The sequence below is a fragment of the Melanotaenia boesemani genome, chromosome 12 (assembly GCF_017639745.1).
Source record: "Melanotaenia boesemani isolate fMelBoe1 chromosome 12, fMelBoe1.pri, whole genome shotgun sequence".
Taxonomy (NCBI): Eukaryota; Metazoa; Chordata; class Actinopteri; order Atheriniformes; family Melanotaeniidae; genus Melanotaenia; species Melanotaenia boesemani.
This window is the reverse complement of record NC_055693.1, coordinates 13,575,831-13,599,623: the sequence shown is the minus strand read 5'-3', so window position 1 is coordinate 13,599,623 and position 23,793 is coordinate 13,575,831. Positions and strand designations below refer to the sequence as shown.

The window sequence follows — 23,793 nt, the reverse complement described above, 5'->3', positions numbered from 1 at the left end:
AAAAACATAGGCAGTTCTGACTTACATCTTTATTTACAACCAGAAGCAGAGCCAAAACTAAATGAGACTTCTGCGTTAAGACGCTTTTTTTCTTACTTGATTACAAAGTTGAAAAAGGAGAGGTGGAAGTTGTTTACATTGATTGGTATAAAAACAGTCTAGATAAAAAAGCTATAACCCTTAGAGAGCTTGGCAGGTAGGAAAGACGACCACATTACATTATTCTGTAACTCAATGCAATATCCTCCAAAGTGTGCTGTGACTGGTGTTAGTAGTAGTCATAGTTGACATTTGCACCATGTCTGTGAGAAGAAGGGTCACGTGGGCCAATGGGGGCGTTTTCATCGTAGTGATGCTGACGACCCTGGTCATTGGCGCGTGCGTAGTCCCTCCAGTACGACAGGTCAGTCTCCAGCCTCTGAAGAGGAAAAAACACCACAGACATGACAACTCACAAATCTATCTGCCTGATAGACACACCGGCAGCTGATAAGATGCCCACTAAGACTGTCAATAGACGGCAAATAGACATGAATGAAAGGCAAACATTGAAAAGGCCAATCCTTTGTCAGTTTTGGCCTTTTAAGGAAGCAGCAGCAAATGGCATATGCGCAGGGTGGCTGGTGGAGAAATACTGCTATAGTTGGTGAAATGCATGCTGTCAGCTGTCAGAAATGGTGGACAGCAGGGGGTTATTTTGTGCACTTCCCACCCTGTTCTCTGCTCTCGTTATCTCTTCTTTCCATTCCTTACTGTCCCTACTGAATTCATAAAAGTCAATGACCTGAAAGAAGACTCTATGCGGCTGTATGAGTGGGTTTATATTTGTGTATGAAAGAGGAAATTCGTGTTTGCATGTGTTTGGCTCCTGACTGTATTTATTCATTCACCCAAGTAACAGCATTTTGGGGATAAGTCGTGCTTTGAAAACTATCTTTAACGATGTCAGACCAGACTGATGTTTACTCCCCATTTTCTACCTCTATGCAGTTTGGGTAAAGATTCACACTTTTATCTTTTACTTTCCGATTTCTATATATTTTTTATGAGGCTTTAATTCAACTGCATAATTAAACTTTTTTTATTTTATGTAAAGCCCTTGGACAGCCAGCTTATAACTTGATTAAAACTCAAGTCTGACAGTTAGATCAAACAAGTTGCATTAGTCAAGACAGATTCTGGATCTGTACCTTATGTGTACATCTTATATTACTCTATATGTGTGTGTAGTCTTGTTTTTGCAACTATGAATAGACATAACTCACCTGCTCATCGAATCCCATGTACATAAACTGCATGATCCACTGCTGGACATCTGATCTGCTGCGATCCCAAATGTTCCTCTTGGTTCTGCTCAGCTTTGCCAGGAATTCTTGGGCTTTGGAAGGAGGAACTGCAACAGAAGACTTTGATGGAGCCTCGCCAGCTCCTGTAACTGGATAGAAGAGATTAAACAGTTAAGGCAAAATATTAAAACGTTGCCATTTTTCTCACATGTACACATTTTTCTGACACTGATGATACCAAGCAGTTAAGAATTTCACCTGTTAATTTGTCCCTCCTGCAAACACAGTACAATGCTTTTTTTTTCCCCTCTAAATTCTCCACATAATTCTCTTGTGCTCAGTTTAGGCCAGTTCAGAACCTGTACTATTTCCTTTTGCAGCCATGCCTTCATTTCTGTGCAGAATGTGGCTTTGTATTGTCTTGTTGGAAAATGCATGGACCTCCCTTAAAAATATGTAATCTTTAAGGCAGCAAATGTTGCTAAAATCAGAGTACTTTTCCTCATTAATGATGATGTTACATTATTTACATAGATTTATTACTTTACAAAATAACAAAGGAGCTTTCCCGAAAACACTAATACAACCTCACACATCACAGATTCTTAACTTTCAAACTTAAGTTTGCTCCTTTTCATCTTTGGGCTGGAGCATCAATTTCCTCCAAGAGAACAGAAACACTGATTGTTCTCAGTCTGGCCATCATGTTTCCACGGTGACGTTCCATCCCAGATGCCTCTGTCCAGAGAAGTCGATACATGAGACTTAATTTTGCCCTGTTAAGCTCAAATTGGCACTTGTGAGTGAAACTGTGTTGTAGTGCTTGAAGGGAGTTTCCCACAGGTTTCCGCATTGTCCATGTGGTTGTATCGGCTATTGATGATTGTTAGTTTTTGATGCTGTAACATCTAATGGGCTGGAAATTACTTGGCTTACTCCCTTGCTCTTTATAGTCTAAAAATCCTCCAGACTGCTTGAATGGCTCAATGATATTCAGAGGGACAAATATTCAAATTGCTTCCAGTCTTTCTTCCAGGAATACAGATTTTCAAACAGTTCAATGATTTTCTTCCACATTTGATGGCAAAGCAGAGATCCTCTGCCCATCTTTTTCTTCAAAGACCTGTCAATGATGATGCTTTTGACCAAATCATGGTTTTCATATCATAAATAACATAATTTTTCTTCCTCCCTTTACTAGCTTCTAATTGTCAAGTTAAATTAAGTGGATGGAAAAAAAAAGTAAAGCAAGAATCATTTTTGTATTTTCCCTCCAGTCTTATCTTATTTGGGGTTGTATGTAAAACTGTTACCATCTCTTTTCTTTAGGATCTTGTGTAATTGGCTGTCACTGGATACATCTGTAAAAGAGAGAATAGACATGTATTAAGGGTAAGTTAGACATTAGCTACACATGGATAATTGTCATCATCTTTATGATCCTTATCTCAGAGGTTCATCCATTCTGAGCAAGAATACAGCTGAACTAATGCTGGACAACAAAGTAGAAATACCTAGTCACTAAATTTTTTAGGTATTTGTAATTTACTTGAGTACACTAACTAGTCACCTTTACCAGCTTCATCTTTCTGTACTTTCTTCATCTGACAGTTTTTTTTAAAGAGACATTTTTAAATGCATCTGATCAAAACTGTTATTTTTAATTTTACGTCATGTTCCTTTTCAAGATGAAGATATATTTAAACTGCTTGTGTGAGGCTTGTGTAATTTATATAAAATGTCATTTTCTTGGTGAATCCTTCAAAACAGACATATAACAAGACAGAACTGCATGAAGTAGCTGCTTCAAAGAAAAAGAGAAAGCTGTCAAAGTAAATTAGAGTGACGCAGATAACGCTGCAGATTCACAGCTGCAAGTTCTTTTCAACTGTGGCCTCATTTTGGTGAATTGTTTGAAGTTATTGGCAGTAACAACTATTCTTTCTCAGTGTGTTGTTTCAGTTATTGTTGTGATGTTGTTCTTTGTTATGTTTAGTCTTAATGGTTTGATACTCTCAGAATGATGCTAAAGAGCAGACAGACTTGCTCCTGAAGGGGCTTCTGCTTATTTTTGCACTGAGTACGTTGCAAAGCCTTTAAATTTCACTTTTACTCAAGCAAAGAACTACTTTTGCAAAGTTTGCAGCTGAAGTTGTATTTAAATGCCAATTCTCCTGGGTGAGCAATATTTTTATAAACAATTTCAATGACAAAGACATGACCTGACAAAGATGGTGCGTTATACTTTTAGACTAAATCAAAAATTCCTCATAATGCTGATTATACTGTAGTCACTTTTCTGATAAGCTGGTGTATCCCTTCCCCCCTTTTTGGTTTATACTTGCATTTCTTAAACCATTTTCATAGATTGTGTTTGTACTGGGTTTTCATTTTAGATGCAAATGTTAAATCAGAGGATTAAGATTGGTTAGAAGAGAAGCTGCCAACTCACTTCCAAGAAATAGCTTCTGGCCAGCTTGCATATGAATATATTTGATGCATTAGTCTCCTTCCTGCAGCTGAGGAGAGGTAGAGTGGTGCTAAACTGTGCCAAGAATGCTTATGCACAAAGTGCACTACTAGGTATCTTGTGCTTTACTGACTACAACAAGACGGTAGGTCAAGATGCCCTTTTATATTTGTAACTATAGATGACTTAGGGCTATGTTCTCTTAGATTGTGTATATATATGTGTATATATATACACACATATATATATATATATTTATATATATATATACAAAGTCTACATTTCTGTTAATTGTACAGGGTTGCATTCACAGTTCTTTGTTTTGTTTGTAATAAAAGAGAATAACATGAACTCTGTCCATGTCTCACTCTCTCTGCTTATGCACAGAAGCGTTTGACTGGATGGTCAGATATGGAAGTGTAGAGTTTAAGAAAATTGCTTGTCTCCTGTTTTTCATGCAGATAAATCAACTGATGAGAGAACCGCTCATTTCTGCTTAATTATCTTCATCACTACATCAAGGCATGACTCATTCTTTCCGTGGCTTTTGTAAGAGGTATTTAACACCATCATCAGTAGAGATGAGTGGACTTCTCTGTATTGGTAATAATACATTAATCATGCAACTAGCATTACATTCTCTGTTCTAGCACATCTTGAAAAGGAAATTTAAGGTTTGAAAAAGCCTTGATCAGAATGTGTACGCATGATCTACAGTCACATGTGAAAGAATAAATAAAATCCTTAAAATAAGTCAACACTCCCTCAGACCGATGCATGACATATTCAAATGTGTATATATATATATATATATATATATATATATATGTTTATTATTTATTTATTTGTTCAGCAAAACCTAAACAAAACACAGGTGTGTTTTAACGCAATGCCAAGAACTAAAGAAAGGATTTTCAGACCACTTCTACACAGTTTTGAGTCTGTCATTGTACAGTGAGAAATATCATTCATAAGTATAAAAAATGTAAAACAGCTGCCAATTTTCCCAGCAGTGGACATCCTAGAAGATTTATCCCAAGATTAGGTTGTGCAATGCTCACTAAAACTGCAAAAAAATACCTCCAAGATCCACACCACAGACTGTAAAATGTTGAAGTTTATGCTTGTGCAATTAGAAAAAGAATAAATTATGGCTTTCATGGAAAGCTTGTCAGTCTCCCTAAATACGCTGAGTTTGCAAAGTTGTATTTAAAAAAAACCACAAGGCTTTTGGAACAATGCCTTTTTTTATACCAGGAAGATTGATTTCAAGATATTTAGTCAGCATTCACAGACAGATACTTTAACTTTATTTGATGAAAACCAAACCCAGCATATCGGTGCAAGCACCTCATACAGTACTAGCTGTCAAGTATGATAGTAACGGAGTGATTTTGGCTTCTTTTGCAGCCACAGGATCTGGAAATGTTGCAGTCAAAGAACCAACCACAAATTCCTCTTGTTTGCCAGCATTTTCTTAAGTGAGTGAGATGTGAGGCTATCCTTCTGACAGCTAAACCTTGGCAGAAACTGGATCATACAGCAGGACAATTATCCCAAACACAGCAGCAAATACAAGGAAATGACTGAAAGAAAAACCTGTTGAAACACAGGATGTACTTAGTTTTTCCACAAACTGCATCTGCATTTTGACTAAAAGGATGTTGTCTTTACATCCCAGTTTGTCTTCTGTTATAGTTCTTTTTTTTATTAACCATGTTAGTGGAAACATTAGAAATGAGTTTCTTTGAAAAACTGTTGACCATTTGCTCCAACTGAAATATTGCAACAACAGTTGGATTTATTGACGTTTTCTTTGTGAGGTTTATTGATTGACTTTTCAAGAAGAACAGTGCAGGTAAACACAAGTTGCACAGGTTACATTTATCCAGATATCCCGCTGACATATAACAGACCCAAACAGACAAATACAGCTGAAACTAATTTCTTTGTGCCAAACGCCACATATTTGGAATTACAATAGATTCCCTTTACTATCAGTGGGTTTCATTTGGCTTGTAATATGTGACTAAATTAAACCACTGTTTAAACCAGGGGTAGCCAACGTTGGTCCTCGAGGGCACCAATCCGGCAGGTTTTCCAGATTTCCGTGCCCCAACACACCTGACTTAAACTAACGAGTCATTGTGGAGATCCTTATAGGCTGTTGGATCCATTTAATTTGAGTCAGGTGTGCTGGAGCAGGGAAATCTGGAAAACCTGCCGGATTGGTGCCCTCGAGGACCAACGTTGGCTACCCCTGGTTTAAACCATTAAATTATTGTTTCAATAATTATTAAAAACCTGTCAGATTTATGAGAAAAGCCTTTGACTGCATCACAGTGATCAAATTGTTAGTCTTTCTGCTCACATCTTCTGGGATTTTGCATCAGGAATTCAGAAATTCAGCTCTGAACTATAGATTGATTCTTACTTTTTTTAGGCGTTTCTTGATGTTTTTGATTATATAATTTTGCTCAGTGACATTTTTAGAAGGTCCAAGTTGATGTGGTTCTACTGACTGCTTGAGGTTTTCCAGAATCTTACGTGGTTATTGGCAATGGAGAATGAGACAGTTTCAAAGGATTCAGCAAAGATGGAAACTAAGAATGAAAGAAAGGAGATCTAAGAATCCATTTGGGCCTGGGTGCTCTCAGGTAATAAGCTTCACAAGGTCAGCTTTTAAAAAATTGTGACAGGAGGGAATTTCCACAGTCTCTGTGAAGTTTTTCTTTACACTGACATGCTCTGTACTTTCTGACTTTGAGATTGTCATTGATACAGTTCTCGTCTGAGGTGATATCCCCTATTGTCTGAATCCAAAGTATCAGAAATAATTTCAGGATTTGAATGAGGAGTCACCTTGAGCTCAACAAACCAGTAATTGAAAAAAAAAAAAAAAAAAAAAAAGGACTAATATGTAATATAATACTTTGAATCCATCCTCTTGATATGGGTATTGGGCCTGTCAAGGCCTGTAGAGCACAAACTTTATGAACCATCCAGATGTATCCCATCATTGAGAAGAACTTGCTGTTCCCTGAGCTGATTTAAAACCCAGAGAAGCAGCATTTATCTTAATCAAACTCCCACTGTTTTTCACAAAATCAGGTCTGGAACTTTGTCTTCATATTTCTAAATGTGCTTTGAGTAGGCCGTTAAGTCCATTCTGCAGACACTGGACAAACCCTCCCACTAACATCTGGCTTTTGAGTGTAATCTGCATTCATTCCTACGCCAAATGACTGCATGAATGGCTGACACACCAACCTGTCCCTACTTATGAAATATGATTAATCAGATAGGCCACCTTTAAGTGTGCTGCATGTCAAGCTTGGGTGTTCATTGTAAACATTTGAAATTAGAAAGCACATTTTTTTTTTGGTCTTGCGTCCTGATGTGATTATATTCAAGCTGAAAAAAGTTTCTTTTCTTTGAGGACTTAAAAACCATTCAAGCAAACTTTAACTGCAGAGTTATAATGAAATTATGATTCTGAGCACAAGTTGAGTTATTTTTCCCCAAGGACCACAACATTGTGTTAATGTATGTTTATAATTTCTGTCAAGTGCAAAGTATTTCTTTCTTTCTAGCTATACAGTTATTGTAATTTGCAAACAGACATCTAAATTTAGCTTTATTGCTTAAGGGTTTTTTTTTTTTGTTTTTTTTTGGCAGACTCCTAAAGCTGTATGTATTTGTATTCTTTATTGCAATGTGCATCAACATGTTTAGGTCTAAACAGATGCAGACATTTTTCTCTGTAGGGGAAAATTAATGGTTAACTACAGTCACATCCTCCAACAACACCAGAGCAGCTGCCATTAAGCACAATCATGCATAAATGCTGCTATTTGTAGCACAATATTATACACAAAATATTAATATAAGTATATGTAAACGGTGAAAAAAATCCTAGTCACAGGAAGCTGGTTTTTAACTTCGATGTAACAATTTTTTTTATTCCACTTGACTGTTAATGGCTTGACGTACTCTAAAAAAACGTGTGCAGAGTCTAAAGCATATGTAAGGTATGCACTTTCTCAGTTTACTTTCATTCACCCTTTGAAAATACTAGTTTCTGTGGCCCAAAACACTCGTATGGTTTTTGTGGAACATGTCATTTGTGCATCCCACCTCATTTAATTCTTAAGCATGTGCTGCAGAATACTCTTACATTTTTAACTGTAGGTGAAATGTCGTAGGAATGTACTCTGATGAAAATAAAAGCTGACATGATGCTGATGGACATAGATTTATTTTTCATTAAATATAATTATCAAGTCTGCTAATTAGAACCTTCCTTCAGCCTTGCATGAATATAATGCATGACTCAAGGTAAGAAAAATATTTTAACACACTATATGCTTTGAAAAGTGAGAAGCAGAAATACAAATAAGCTTTTACTCAAGATGAATAAAACCATCGGCACTGTCGACTTCACACTTTGTAAATTTTAGATAAAGATTGAGACAGAAAATCAGCAGTTTTCAAACATCTTCTGGAAATGTTTTTCTGTTTTTTTCTCTGTTTTTCTAAGTACAAGGATATATTTCACATTCTGAATCAACATAATCTAGCATGCTTTTAGACACCCAACTGCTTCAAAAAGCTAGAATTAAAAACAGGTTTGGATAGTGATAGACAGACTAATTTGGAGTAATAGCTGTGTCTTTGCAAGAGAAAAACAAAACTGAAGCAGAAGAAAAGCAAAGAAAATATAAATTGTTCTTACCTCTGAGATTCATTAGAATCAGTAATGCAGCCAGCCCTGTTAGCCTCAGACAGAGCTGCTGGGAAGCCATTTTGCTCCTACTCAGTCTTTCAGAAGGTCCCTGAATGCAAGAACTGTGCATAAACGGCTAAACAACCACAGGGAAGGGTGGGCGGCAACCCAAACTTTCCAGGTGGAAACTAGCCTGTGGCAGTGGAATGTTTTTTACTTCTGACCACAGGAACAAGAATGGGAGCTTTTTCTCTCTAAGAGGAATTTTCACATGCCCCAAGGACTTTTCCATAAACTCGCATAAAGATCAGAGAAAATGGAGAAAAAGTTGAGTTACAGTTTTTCCTTAATGCTTTTGTCAGGAATCAGGAATTCTGCCTGCAACAGCCGAAGCAACAGTGCAGTTTCACACATCAATACATATTAGTGCACTCTTGGAAGTGGTTTTAAGGTCACAGAGTGTAGATGGTTTTTATTTTTTACAGATTTATATGCATCGTTTAAGTAATATTTTGAAAACATTTTTTTTTTCTCAGTGGTACCCTTAGGAGAACAAGCCTGAATAAGCCTCCTTTTTCATGCAGTCACAAGGCGGTGCGAATGTTTTCAGGAACTGCCTGTTAACTGATCCTCTCAGCCTCACCGCCTCCACTCTGGTGTAGAATCTACTGGACTCAGAGCGGACTAAAAAACCTTGCAACTTCAGTTCTGCAAGTGCAAAGACAATACATGCAATGAATGCGAGAAGCAACTGTGCTTTGGGCACAAACCTATCTAGAAACTTGTCAAGATGGTTTAGAGGATGATTAAAGGAATCTCTTAAGAATCCAGTCACTTTGCTTGGAGGGAAATCCAGTTGTGCAATAAAAGAGGATTCTGAGAGCTTGCGCCGTATTGTCACTGACTTTTGTGCTGTGTTCCAGCTATAGCAAGGAGTCCGATGATGAATGACCACATTAAAGTTTATGTCAGTCTGTTGGAGCAGGTTGGAATGGCCTGGAGAAGACTGAAGAACTTGCTGCAGTTACCAGGTTGCAGTCTCTCAGAGGGATTTCTGCTTAAATGCTCAGAAAGGAATTTAATAAGGGAGATCTTTTTTCTCTCTCTCTTTCTCTCGGCATGGGAGACCACTCAGAATCCTTTCATGCTGAGACACACCAAACTTATTTTAAAGCATTTTTCTTTTAATTGTAGAACAGGACAACTTTTTCTAATGTATTCCAGCTTTTGAGGATAGACTAACTGTCAGCTTATTTTATAATTAGCTTCATAAAAAGAACAAGCCAATAGAATAAAAACTTTATTTGCCTTTTTCTTGACTCTTAGAGAGTCATTCCTGCAAGCAACAGATGGTTTGCTGTTCTAACACACCTAATTCAAATTAAATGGATTCAACAGCTTATCAAGTTCTGCTCAGTGACTCATTCATTTAGATAAGGTGCACTGAAACAGGGAAACATCTAAAGCTTACAGAATTGCAGCTCTCGAGAACCCTTGAGTAAGCAGAAGGAAATTATATTCTTTAAAACAGTTTTCAAACATGCACTGCTCTCTTGAAATGTTCTAGACATGTTCCAGCATGGTGGCATGTGGGAAAATAAATATCTGCGGCTCATTGGCTACAGTCGCTGCATGACCCGGTCATGGGGGACGGCTGCTTCTGGCCTGTCTTGCCCTGGGGGACCTCCTGGGAACGGGGGTGCCTAATGTCTCCATAGGCTCACCATCCAGAGGGAAATTCGCTTCCCTCTGGACTTACGTCCCCCAACCCCTCTTCTTTCCCTCTCTCTCTCTCTCTCTCTCACACACACACACACACACATAGGGAGGCATGCACGCCATGCGGGGTGGAGCGAGGCGTCCATTTTAGTGGCCTTCACGGCTGCACCCGTGTCAACTCGCCTCTCAGTTTTAATTGTGCTTAGACACTAAAACACAAGAAACACAACATACAAAAAACATATAGGGGCGTGTCATGCAGTGCATGGTGGGCGGGGCCACTAAAGTGGCCTTACTCTCAGCACAATGCAGTCACTGCCCCTCAATTTTAATTGCAAACAACACACAGTTCATAAACGGTCAGGAGCGGGGAGTGGGAGGGTAATGGGGACCTCTCACACCCCTGTTCCCCTGGGTGTGGCCGGGGTGGGCAGGGGGAGGTTGTTGCCCCGGGAGCCGGGACCCATTTTGACTGCACTGATGGGTCTCTGGGCTCCTAAGGTCCTAAACCCTTCGCTTGGGCTTTGGTTTGGATTTGGTCTGGTTCAAACAGACCGCTTCTGTGGATGGTATAAATTTGGTGCAGTGTTTGTGAAAACCAACCGCACTCTGATGTGGAGCAAAGAAGCAGACTCTGGTCCACTGAAAGCCGGTGGTCTCGGTTCACTTGCAAACAGACTATCCAGTGGACCAAAACGAAAGTGACGAATGCCAACCCGATAAAGTCTCAAGAAGAAGGAGAAGAAGGAAGTGATGCAGAGTAGTGTTTGAGTAGGTGGAAAAACAAAGTCCACAGCATGTGTTCAGAAAAAAACGTAAAAGTTCTGCACACCACATTAAAATTAGGAATCCCAACAGCAGAGTCCTGCATGGCTTCAATTTTACCAACCTGAACCAGGATGACCAAACCCGACCCACTGATATCTCCTACTGAAACCCGACCCGACCCAACAATCTATAATGTGCAACCTGACCTGCACGTTAACACATAAAGTAATTGTAAATACACTCATGTCCCTCCCTTCTTTACATTACTTTCTTTATCAGTTCGTATATTTAATGTGATAGTGTTGTTTTGTTGTGTTCATTTACATAAAAAAATAGGACAAGACAGCAACACAGTAAATTTATTTAAAGATTTATTTTAAGCAGAACTTGCTATTTGCATTTTATTTTACCATTAGATTACCTCCCTATGATCTCTGTTATTTTGCCACTTGGCAACTTTATTCATTTGATTGGGTATTTGCTGCATAAACAAGATACTCCATCATCCTTGGTTTCAGCTGTGTCCTATAAAAATCTTGATTGACTGAGTTGAGCCTTAATGCACTGACTAAAACCTAAATATGACATGGTTTTCTCAAATTATCTTAAAAGTAATTAGTGCTACCAAATAGCTAGATTAGCACTGCTTTAGCTTTAGCCAAACATCACTGCATAACAGACAGGGACAAAAACTTCTAGAAATGTGCAGCCAAATGTCAATGTTTTCATAGGATGACTGATTAGGAAACTACTTTAAAATTTACTTCAAACTAGTGTAGTGACACTGGTGATGCATGCATTTCTGGAAAGTCATTCTGTCCTCCTCCTCCAGTGACCTGTCAATCACCTGTGGTGCCACCTGGGGTGTCCAATTGGATTTCAGAGGTGGCCAGTGCCACCCTGGCCACCCCCTAGCTCCACCCATAGTCAAAGGATGAACTTGCAAGCAGCAGAGTTAATTACAGAGATTGTGCGTGACAAAAAATGGCTGTATAATTTAATTTATTTTCATTTATATATTGGCTATGCTGAATATTAAATTCAGGTTTAACTTGGAGATGCTCATTTACCTTGGCTGAAACTTATAATACAATGAATGCTTGTATGTGTGTGTGTGTGTGTGTGTGTGTGTGTGTGTGTGTGGCTTCATCAGAACTGACTGAGTCAGGGCTGGTTGCTATGGAGCTGTAAAATGATGTTTATTTTGTCAGTACCAGCACATCTGTTAAAATGAATCCTGATATTTCTAGGAAATAATACAGAAAGTCTTTTCAAATATTTTAGTTGTCAAACAAAAATATAAAAGAAAAATCTGGTTGTGAATTCCCAAGATCCGCATACAGAGTTTCATGAACTTTAAACACAGACACACACACCAATCAGTTTTGTTGTCACTTATAATTCTCCAGTCATAAAGCAGAGAGCAAGAAAAGCGGAGTATGAGAGGACGGATAAAAAATTAGAGAATTATTCTGACAGGATTAAAGTGTTAAAAATCCGTAAACCTTCATCTGACATTTGCCTTAAACTTTTTTTTTCTTTCCTGTTTTCCTAAAAATTTGCCCACAAACCCATGAAATGAGCATCCCTGTAACACAGAATTCCTGAACAAAGATGAAGAGGAAAAGGTAATCCTCTCACGTACTGTATGCCCATGTGTTTGCTTGGTGTCCCGGAAATTAGAAATCAGAAATCAGAACATCAAAGGATTAGAAAAATGCATTGCACTTTGCCCCAAAACCCAATTTCCTCCTGTTGCTCCTCCACTTTTGTTGTCCTTGTCTGTGCTTCCATCATCCCCCTACCTTTTCTCACACTTGACTTGACGGTCCGTGTGTTGTGACCCGAGGCAGACACTTCAGCACTCAGATGTCTCTTAAGTCCATCAAAGCTCAAAGTTATCTCTCCAAAGAAAAAAGGCAAAGTAAAAATCTTAGTACAGTCAAAGCCCCTCCTTTTTCCCTGATATATATATATAGATTTTAACTTCTGTTTTTCCATTTCACTCAAAGTTTCTTCCTGGTTCAGTAGACATCAGGCCCTTTTTAAGGCTCCAAGAATATTTCAGAATTTTTACTTTTTTTTTCTTTTTTCTTTTTTTTAACTTGTCCTGTCCAGCATTGTAGCAAACAGAATAATGGTTGCTATGTTGTGCCAAATAAATTTGCTTTGCCAAGGGGAGGTTTAAGGGTATAAGGCTGCTCTTGATAATCTGATTAATTTATTTATTTACTGTTATTTATTTACTTTGAATTATGGAATCTATGTAATCTTGCTGGACCTGACCAGAAGGGACAGAAAAAGACAAAGACAGCAGAAAGAAACAAAAAGGAAAGCAGAAAGAGGAGACAACAACACAACAGATAGAAGGCAATGACCCAATCCCTGTTAATTAAGAGCACAAACACAAGCCACCCCATCACGAAGATGACCCCAGACACACCCAAAGGGTGACAGAGGAGAGCCCCAGTCAGATCCCCCCGCGGTCATGGGGCACAGGCCCTGGTGAGCCAAGATCGGTGCCCGCCGACCCCAGCAGGCACCAGCCATCCAGGCAGGCCAGAGTGAAGAGCCCAGTGCCCCGAGAGCCCAGAGGCAACTCCCCTTATGCAACAACCAAAAAGCCCTGGACCAGCCCACCCCATCACATGCTGAAGCAATGCTAGGCTTTACACCTTCTTTAGCTAGCTTCTCGTCACAAATAATGCAGTAAAATATAAAGTCACCAAACTGTTAAATTGCAGGTAACTTCTCCCTGCCCTTTTTTAAATCTCTCAGCATGTGGCTCTTCTCTCGCCTTACTCCTCGGGTTGAAGATGAGCCTCAGAGCTTTCATAATCCTGCCCACTGCTAATGGGAAAGTCAGCCCAGACGGTGTGAGCCAGGTCCTGCATCCCATTTTCAGCTGCCTGTTCAGCTGTTGTAGTTCCTCCAACCGTCCAAAAACGTCTGACAACCACAGGCCCCAGTAGGGTAAGCTTCTTTTCTCGCTCTCCACTGCCCCTTACAAAAAAGACAGAGATATCAGGAAGTGTGAATGTGTTTCATACCACAGATGTCATTTCAAAATGATACTGATCCCTCGTCTGAGCTGTTGACATAACGGTAGGAAGTGGAGAGCCCAGCAGAAGAAAACAGTGCAGCACCAAAATGTACAAAGCATGCATACTTCCAGTTATTGAAAGGTACCACACAAAAGATTTGACATTGAAAAATAACTGTGCTCAACACAATGCTGCACTTTGTGGAAAACAGGATGTCATTTAAAAACAGTGTAAGCTTTGATGAAGCTTTGATCTTTAAATAAAAACAAAGTTCCCAAGTATTGATCATTTTGCACCTCCTCTTACCTGACGAGTAGCAGATTTTGCTCTTGGCCTTGCCGCTTGTCTGTATGCTTCAGACTGATCCTAGAACGATTGCATCTCAAGGGCACTGAGGGGGCGGATATTTTTGTTTTTCACATTTTGCCTCTTCTCACCTGCCTGTCTCCAATTACACCACAAGGCTTCTTTCATACCTTCCTTAGAGAGATGTTACATCAGGTTCTCTCAATAATTTTAGATGCCACACTTGGATCCAGCTTCTGTAGTCCTCCACAAAGAATCACTTCTAATTTTCTCCGTAATATACTGAATGACTATACTGTCACATCCATTAGTACTAAGTGAGAGATTTGCTGAAATTTATTTTTAGGAAAAAAGACGTGAGAAAAGCAAAAGGGTGAGAAGAGTGAAAGTAAATGAAAGGAAGCATGTCCAGACAGTTTTCACACCTGCAATCCAGACAGACTGTTCTAACATTTAGCCACAGGGTGTAAAGTAAGTTGACAGTTTTGTTTTTTTTTTCTTTATTTTTGCCATCGATTTATTTTCCCTGCACATTTGTGTCTTTGTGAGGACACCAGCAGAGAGGTGGCTTTACAAGTGAAACCTTGCTGAGGCTCTGCAACTGATCAGAGGAAGAACAAGACGGTATCCCTGGCTCAGAGTTATGCTGCTTGTTGACATCTTTGTCCTGTCCTGTCTGCTCCCAACCAGCCAACCAGTTCTTTTTTTTTTCCTTTCCAACACTCCGCAACCCCCTTCCTTCCGTCATCCTCTTAATGTCTGACCCTTTACCCCATGTCAGCCTTTTCTGTGGTTTTTGGTATTTTCATGGATTTTATTAAATGACTTTTCTAACCTTGTCATTTGTAAGAAATGTCCATAAACATAAAGACGAAGACAAGTTAAAAGCATTTCCATCAGTACTAGAAGCAGGTCCGAGAGCTTTGGTTTGTGTTGTGGTTGAGTCTTTAACAGGTCCTGAACGATAAGACAGTAAAAGAAACTGAAAATGGTGGAAAGTAGACTGACAAGAATAAATGTAAAAGTAGACAGAGAAACCTTTATACTGTCATTGTCACTGCTTTGTAAAAACCTAGTTCCTCCATAAGACCCTACATCTTTAAATAACGTAATCTGCCAGACATCTTGCTCCTGATGTGCTTCACTAGTATGTAATGGCTTCCTTCTGATTTGTGTTTCATATTTTACACTACTTCTGTTGCTTTAGGTAATTTAAGGGACGTTAATGCCACTTCTGCTTTCATTCACTTACTGTACCAAAATCCTATAGACAGAGTGGACTTTTTCTTATAAAGATAAAAGACATTCTGCTGAAGCAGTTGCAGGGATAAAGGAGGGAGAGCATAAAGGGAAAAATGGTTTCTGTATTTCCCATTAAGAGAATGCAGCAGTTTTGACAAACATGGGCAGAAAAGAGGAGCAGAGTTTGGTTGTGTGTGTTTCCTGGTGGAATATGATATTTAAGCACCAAAATGCATGTTATTTTGGATAGGTTTTAATGCAGTGTGATTGCTGCTAACAGTACAATGCAATGCACCAATGCCTTGACTTTGGCTTTTATTTCACTGGCTTTCTGCTGCTATTTCATGCCTCCTTTACTTGTGTCCTGGTCTGAAAGCTAAAATCAATGGCTTTTCAACAACTTTTGAGTGTCCAGATAAATACAATATATTCTTAGATAATATCTTAGCTGTGCAGTTTACAGCTTCTGTTCTACTTTTTCCTCAAGTTGTCATGTCTGATAGAAAGGAAAAAAAAACATTTTCTTATACAGAAGTATACCAAAGGCCAGATTGTATTTGATGACCTGATGAAAGATTTACCTTAATATTGAAAGAGGTGGTGACATGTGTGACATATGGATTTTAGGTGGAGGTAGAATTACAACAAGGTTTGGCTTTGAAACCTTTCTTTTTTGCAAGGGTAATTGACAGTTAGATTGATGAGGTCAGACGAAACCGTGAGGCTGACTTTGGGGATTTTTAGTAAAGGCAGGAAACATTTTAGGGGAGTTCCTAAAGAGGGTAAAGGTATTCTCTAGAGAGGAAAAAAAATCAAAGGGAGCTGGGACAAGACTTTGTGTCAGCTGGTTTAAGAAGTGAGGGTTGTTGAAGTTGAGTCATGAGGTTAGACACAGAATTTCAGGCTGGGATGATTTCTGACAGACATGTACCTACAAGAGTGAAAGGGGAGGTTTACAAGACAACATTAAAAGCAGACATTTGAGAAAAAGTAGCACTCAGAAAGTGCTACAGATGAAAAGAGCGGAGGAGGCTTTGGTGTCAGGTGAGCTGAAGAGCTGTGCTGTGTGCTGTGTTTGGATTAACAAACTTGTATGACAAAGGACAAATTCAGATAGTCATTTATCATCTACATGCAGTTGCTCAGAACCTTTAGTCTTATAATCATTTTATCCAGTAGTTCTCTAAGCCTGGGCGATTCAATAGCCGACAGGGGGAGCATGTCTCCTACAATGAACCCTGCAACTAGCTTGTTAATTTCTGTCTTACCGGCTGCTGCACTCTGAATATCGCCACTGACCAGAAGCCGTATCCCCGACTCTGCAGCTTAATTTTTCTTTCTCTTTAGTTGGCGCACAATCAGCTACGTCATGCAAACCAATCTCAATGGCAACGTGCCCAGGCAAGCACACACACAGGCAGCAGCATGTGTGCACCACTTAAAACAGGTCAGAACTTTACACATAGGCAAACACGGCTCGAGTAACGCAGAAAACGTGTTACTGTAGTCTAGTAAAATAATTTAGATTTTTTTAAGTGTAACGCACTACTTCGTTACCCCCAAAAGTAATATTGTTACTGTAACGTGTTACTTTTACCATTTACTTTGTAACGTGTTACTCCCAACACCTTATATATATATATATATATATATATATATATATATATATAATAGGCCTATCAAATGATTCAAATTTTTAATCAGATGAATCACAGCTTATAAATGAATCATGATTAACCCCCATTCGTGACTGTGCCTGAAATTTACCTGTTTTTTTACTGTATTGTATCAACAGAACAAGCCAATGCTTACAAGTATTTACTGTTAACTTACCTTCCCTTGGGTAAATGTCAGATTTCCAATGGTCAGTAAATGCAGTATGTAATGTACTTCTATATCTTGTTCTAAATCATCTCTACCATGTTCTAGATCATAATTAAGAATTCATATATCATTATCTCACCAACTGTCTCCATGGGACATCTGTAATAAAACCACCAGATGTGACGACTGAAGTTAAACGGCCAACCTGTTATTCCTTTTATCATTGAAGTGTAAGTGTTTGTGCAGCAGTTATAAAAGTCGTACAGCAGTTTAGCTGTAATAATCAGTTCAATATTTCATAAAATTTAGACATAAAAGACGATCTCAATTGTACCAACCTTTTCCTGGTCAGTGCCCCTGGCCCCCATCAGAACTTTTGTAGACCCGCCCCTGCATAGGTGAAGTATAAACCCTGTCTACCACCAGCCAGCTATTGAGTTAGAGAAGGTCCTGCCAACAACAACACTTTGGGGTTAATATGTGATGGTGTGAAAATGAACTGCTAGTTTCCTCCTTCTCAGCTGAACCATAATCAAATGCAACAAGAGAGAAAAACCGATCAGCTGCTCATCGACATATACTGTATATATATATATATATATATATATATATATAAAACAGTCGGGTGTGTTGGAGCAGGGGAATAACGTTTTCCAACCTACACTATTAAAGTGTGAATCATATATTACACATAAACAACAACAAATACCATAACTGATTACTTATCTCTTAAAAGATGAGATTTTAGTAGAAAGATCAGTGTGCATGTCCCAGACTGTAACTTATAAGAAGATCTGCAGCTTTTAAGGTGGAGGTTATGTTTTTGGTGGCATACGTTTGTCTCTGTCTGTTAGCAACATAACTCAAAAAGTAATGGACAGATTTTGATTAAATTTTAGGAGCTCTCCGGAATGGAATAAGGAACAACTCATTTGATTTTGGGAATGAACCAGATCACCACCTGGATCCAAATTTTTTTTTTTTTTTTTTTTAACACTAGAACCGCCAACATTTCAAAAACCCCATTTTGGGGGGTCATTTTGATATTGTACTGTATCAATTATTTGAGGGGGACAGTTGGAAAAAAAAACACCATCTATTGCTAAAGTAATGAAACCCTTGATGTTAGCTTGTACTGATTTACTGTAGTGCACGTCAACACCTCAATAATGAACGCACACATTGTGCTCATTCTGGCATCGATGCAGCTCCAGTAGAGGACCCATACATTCAGTGCAGCGATGTCCAAAATGTTATAAAACACCACAACATGCCATCTTATAGTTGCAGCTCGAGATGAATACTGCCTTGGTATCTCGTCAAGGATGTCTACTCCTAACTTGGTGCTATTTTAAGAGGCAAGGCAAGCTTATCTATATAGCACATTGCATAGATAATTCAAAGTGCTTTACATAAAACATTAGAAGCATTACAAATTGTGCAAAGAAAGCATTAAAAAGTAGGAAAAGGCAGAAACAAAAAGAAAAAAATTACAATAAAATCATATTAAAATCATAAATTAAATTTAATGATTATAATGGTTAGATAATAAGAGGAGCTGATCATTTCTCCCCCATCTGAGTCTTCCTCAGTATGGAGCATAGCCAAAGCTTATTCTACATTAACTCTTCTGCTTTTGTTCTTTTTTTATGTTTACAGTGGTGCTAGTTTGTCTGTCTATATGTTAGCAACATAACTCAGTTATGGATCATTTTGATTAAATTTTCAGAAAATTCCAGAAATAGATTAAAGGAACAAGTGATTACGTTTTGGGGGTGATCCAGGAATCCAGGATCCAGGATTTTCTTTTTTAAAGATTTTTTACTTTTGGGAGATTTTTGCCATCACAGCTCCTAATTCATTAAATAATGCCCAGAATGATTGTAAAAAAATAAATAAATAAAAATAAAAATAAACGAATAAATAAATAAAAATAACAAGATAACATCATGGTAGCTTTTATAAATATAATATATATTTTAACTTGTCTTATTTATTTGAATTTATTCTTGTGGTTGATTTTATTCTCTGTGCTTTTATTCTTCTGTACAGCACTTTGGTCCACTGTGGTTGTGCTTTATATATAAAGTTGGATTGGATAATTTGATATTGTGTGAACCAGATTACATTGATAGTCGGGATCTGGTGATCCAGAAGGTTCTAAATTAAGGGCATACTGGGTGGGCTGTTGGGCCTTCTGAGTTTTTCTTTTAGGTAAGGGACCTTATAGGCTTGGTGGAGGTCTACACTCTCTCTAGTTATCTTTTTTTAATCTTTGTTTTGTCTGTCTGTCTGTTAGCAAAACATATCTCAAAAAGTTATAGATGGATTTTGATTACATTTTTAAGAAATCTCAGAAATGAAATTAGGGACAAATGATTAGATTTTGAGGGTGATCTGGATTACCACTCAGGAATTTTTTTAGAGGATTCCTCACTATAGGGAAATTAGGATAATTTTGCCATTAGAACTTCTAGCTCAAAAGTAATGGCAACAATAAAAAAAAAAAAAAAAAAATGGCAATGGCTTGGTGGAGGTCTTGACTCTGAGTGCTTCTTGTTAAGTAGAAGTTAAAGACAGCAGGTTGCATCCTCCAGTTCTCAGCCAAATTTAACTTTATTATCAATGAGAGCCAATTTGGTGCACAGCCAGTAGTAAGTAAACAGTTTAGGATAGAAGAATCGAATTGTATTAATCAGAATATTTAATAGACCAAAAGCAGCAGGAACAGAGGACTTTTTAAAGTTGGTGCTTCTGCTACTGGTCTTTTTGTTAAATGCCAACAAGCATCAGAAAAAATTATTGTAGAACAGATGTGAGGGAGCTATCGATCTTTTCATTCTCTTACCAAGTCTTTGCAACAAAAAAATGAAAAAAAAAGTTTCAAATAAAATAATGGAAGTGTGTGTAAGAGATAATGCCCGACGAGGTGTCCATTATCATAAATTAATGGAAGCAACTGCGAAGGACGGTTCACACCTCCACGTCGTCCATTAATGTATTATAATGGACACCTCGTCGGGCATTATCCCGCTTATACCATGGTCACTTACGAAAGAAAAAAATATTAAATAAATTATTAATTCGTTAATGTTGTTATTTACCGTTAAAGCCGTAAGTTTTTCATACGAAGAAGCTGAGTGGACTATTTTACTGTGACGTGTTGTCAAGGTAACCGGCTCTGACACAAAACCTGCAGCTCGGTCAGCCGCAGTTGTTTTACGTGACACAAAGAATCCTTTCAGAGGGCAAGTGAAGCTCTTACAGCTTGTGTGTGTGTCCAGAGGATGATGCAACATTTTGTTTCAAACAGTCAAAGTCCACAGATAGTTTCCTAAATCGTTATTATTGCAAGAAATATTATCCACCATTCACTCTGATCATTAAATGTGTATCAAGCAAGTAAGTCTATCCTAAATCATTTTTATAATATTATCCAGCATTCACTCTGTATCAAGTATGTACGTAAGGTAATCAAGACAGAAAGACAGGTGATGACCTATTTAAAATTAAACGTAACATTGCCGTTGATTGTGACATTTCATAAAGATACTGACATGTCCATAGTGACGTTTGAAAGACGGAGATTTAATGTTTGTGGACCCTGACCACTGCTGGTTGGGACTTTGTGGGACGACAAAATGTTGCTCCATTCTCGTCTCTCCTGGACTGACGAAGCCCAGTAAGCCTGCAAACTGCTTTCACAACAATCACATCACAAACATGATCTGGCGTGTCAGCGCAATAATTTACAACAATAAGTCTATTTGACCAGAACTTCTTTCATAGGTGTCCATTATCGCTTTTTAATGGACACCCTCCAGCCAATCAGAATCAAGTATTCACCCAGACCATGGTATAAATATAGTGAATGTTATGGAATTTAATACAGCTGCCAACTTATGATGCCACATTACAAAAATAGATGAGTAATTTTACTGCCATCATAAACTCTCGTTCACATTCAAAATTGTTTCTTATTTATAGTATGACTTGAAAACTCTGGTATCTAAATGGCTAAAAATGTGTCTTTTAAAACTTTTACCTCACTTCTGATCTTGTCAAGGTTAAGAAAAATTTCAACAACAGCAGCCGCTCAGCATTTCCTTAGACAACACCCACTCCACTAATACTTTTACTCAACTAAGCTCAAACACTGCCTACTTTGGCTGATTCAACACACCTCTGTGCAACCTATCATTTCGTTGCCAGCCTTAAGCCAGAGGGGAATGAATGGTGGTGTGACTAGAATCAGAACAAACACAGTCAAGTTTGTTTTTCTGACAAGGGATAAGGTACTGTCTGGCTGGTAATTTGGCCTGGATTAATTTTTGCAATTCTTTCAGTTTGTTCTTGGGGCAAAACAGGGGCCTGTTCAGAACACCTTAGGCATTTGGTGTTTGGTAAGCATGCTAAATTCTAAAGTCCTAGTAGAATCATAAAAAAACAAACAAAAAAAAAAAACATTCTACATTTTGGCTCAGTGCAGTCATTTTCCTGTACTTTTTCTTGTCTACATTAAAATTAAGATTGTTGTTGCAAGACTTGCAAATTTGGGAGTGAAGGGCATAAATGGGAAATAGATCTGTGTAGCAGATCTTCAGTCTTGTTGACCACTAAAAGCACTTTACACAACAAGCTTCAACCACCTTCACAGAGTACTTCTTTATTTGAAACATTGAACACACTTCTCCATCACGCACTAACAAGCACATCAGGGGTAATGTGGGGGTCAGTATCCTGTCCAAGGATAGATGGCTTCTCCTGAGTCCCTGCCTACCTCAGCAATAAAGATCAAATGACTGCTCACTTAAGGAGACAGACGGGAGAGATTTATCTTTTACTTATACATATGATCATGAAAAATTCAGCAAATATTATAAATAAATATTTCTTTCAAATTGTTTAAATATGCAGAGATCTCATGTAATGTGTGGTGATTAAAAGGCAAAATTATTTGTATAGTACATTTCATGTACAAGACAGTTCAAAGTGCTTTACATAAAACAGTAAACATTACAGCAGGGTGCAGAAATCAATAACAAGGGCATTAAAAATGCACTTGATTAAAATACATAAAAAAGAAATTGTTGATTTAAGTCATGCAGAACTGTTTTATATTGCTGAGATTATACAGAACAGTTTTTACAATGACGATATCTGATAGCTCTTTCTTCAACAATAAATAAAGAAATAGGATATATATTGATCTAAAGATATATATTTTTGTCCTGCTCAAAAATTGTAAAGTGACCATAATGAGTATATCTCTGCATCCAGAAGGTTTCAGGATTGGGTCTCTGCAGGTCTCTTTTGCAGATGATGTGGTTCTGTTGGCTTCATCAGGCCGTGATCTCCTGTTCTCACTGGCGCAATTTATAGCTGAGTGTGAAATGGTTGGGATGAGAATCAGCATCTCCAAGTCCAAGACCATGGTCCTCAGCTGGAAAAGGGTGGAGTGTTTACCAGGTCAGGATTAAGGTCCAACCCCAAGTGGAGGAGTTTAAGTGTCTTGGGGGCTTGTTTATGAATGAGGGAAGGGTGAAGCGGGAGATCGACAGGCGGATCAGTGTGGCGTTTACAGTGATGTGGACTCTGCATCGGTCTGTTGGGGTGAAGATGGAGCTGAGCCAAAACGCAAAGTTCTCGATTTCCTGGTCAGTCTGCATTCCTACCCTCATCTATGGTCACAAGATCTGGGTAGTGACTGAAAGAACGAATACACACGGTTGAAAGACGTTTTCTCCTCAGTGTGGCCAGGCTCTCCCTTAGAGATAGGGTGAGAAGCATGGTTGTCCAGGAGAGGCACAGAGTAGAGTTGCTGCTCCTCCACATTGAGAGGAGCCAGATGAGGTGGCTCGGGCATCTGGTTAGGATGCCTCCTGGATGCCTCCCTGGTGAGGTGTCCCGGTGGGCACATCCCACCAGCAGGAAACCCTGGGTAAGACCCAGGACATCCTGGTGGAACTACATGGAAAGGCCTCGGGACCCCCCCAAACAAGCTGGCAAATGTGGCTGGGGAGAGGAAATTCTGGGATTCTCAACTGAGGCAGCTGCCCCTGCGACCCGACCCAATAAGGGGCAAGAGGATGGATGGATGGATGGATAGAAGCCATGGCATTGCTTAAGTCTCCCAAGTAATGTAAGCCTGTGTAACTATGGTAAGAATAATATGCAACTTCATGTCTGCTCATTCTCTGGTGTTTGTCCTGCAACACTTCACAAAATCTATTTTCCTATGCTGTCAAACTTCATTGTTAAATCTGTCATCAACCACCAGCATGTAGATTCCTGGTGGTCCTGTCCTACTCCCTTAATTTGTTTATGCCACTGCTCCATGGATAAAATGCATGAGAGCCTAATCTACTTGTGACTAGTGACTTCAACCCCCAACAAATGCTGTTTAAA

At 38.6% G+C, this 23,793-nt stretch overlaps 1 protein-coding gene across 1 annotated transcript; it reads right to left on the bottom strand.

The window, feature by feature from the left end:
- Positions 1–9: 9 nt before the first annotated feature.
- ecrg4a (ECRG4 augurin precursor a) lies at positions 10–8,645 on the bottom strand. Its single transcript, XM_042001977.1, has 4 exons — positions 8,492–8,645; positions 2,600–2,647; positions 1,266–1,435; positions 10–418 (listed from the first exon to the last, which is right to left on the bottom strand). The coding sequence occupies exons 1-4, from the start codon at positions 8,610–8,612 to the stop codon at positions 269–271; spliced, it is 489 nt and encodes a 162-aa protein (XP_041857911.1). The 5' UTR covers positions 8,613–8,645; the 3' UTR covers positions 10–268.
- Between the last annotated feature and the right edge of the window lie 15,148 nt (positions 8,646–23,793).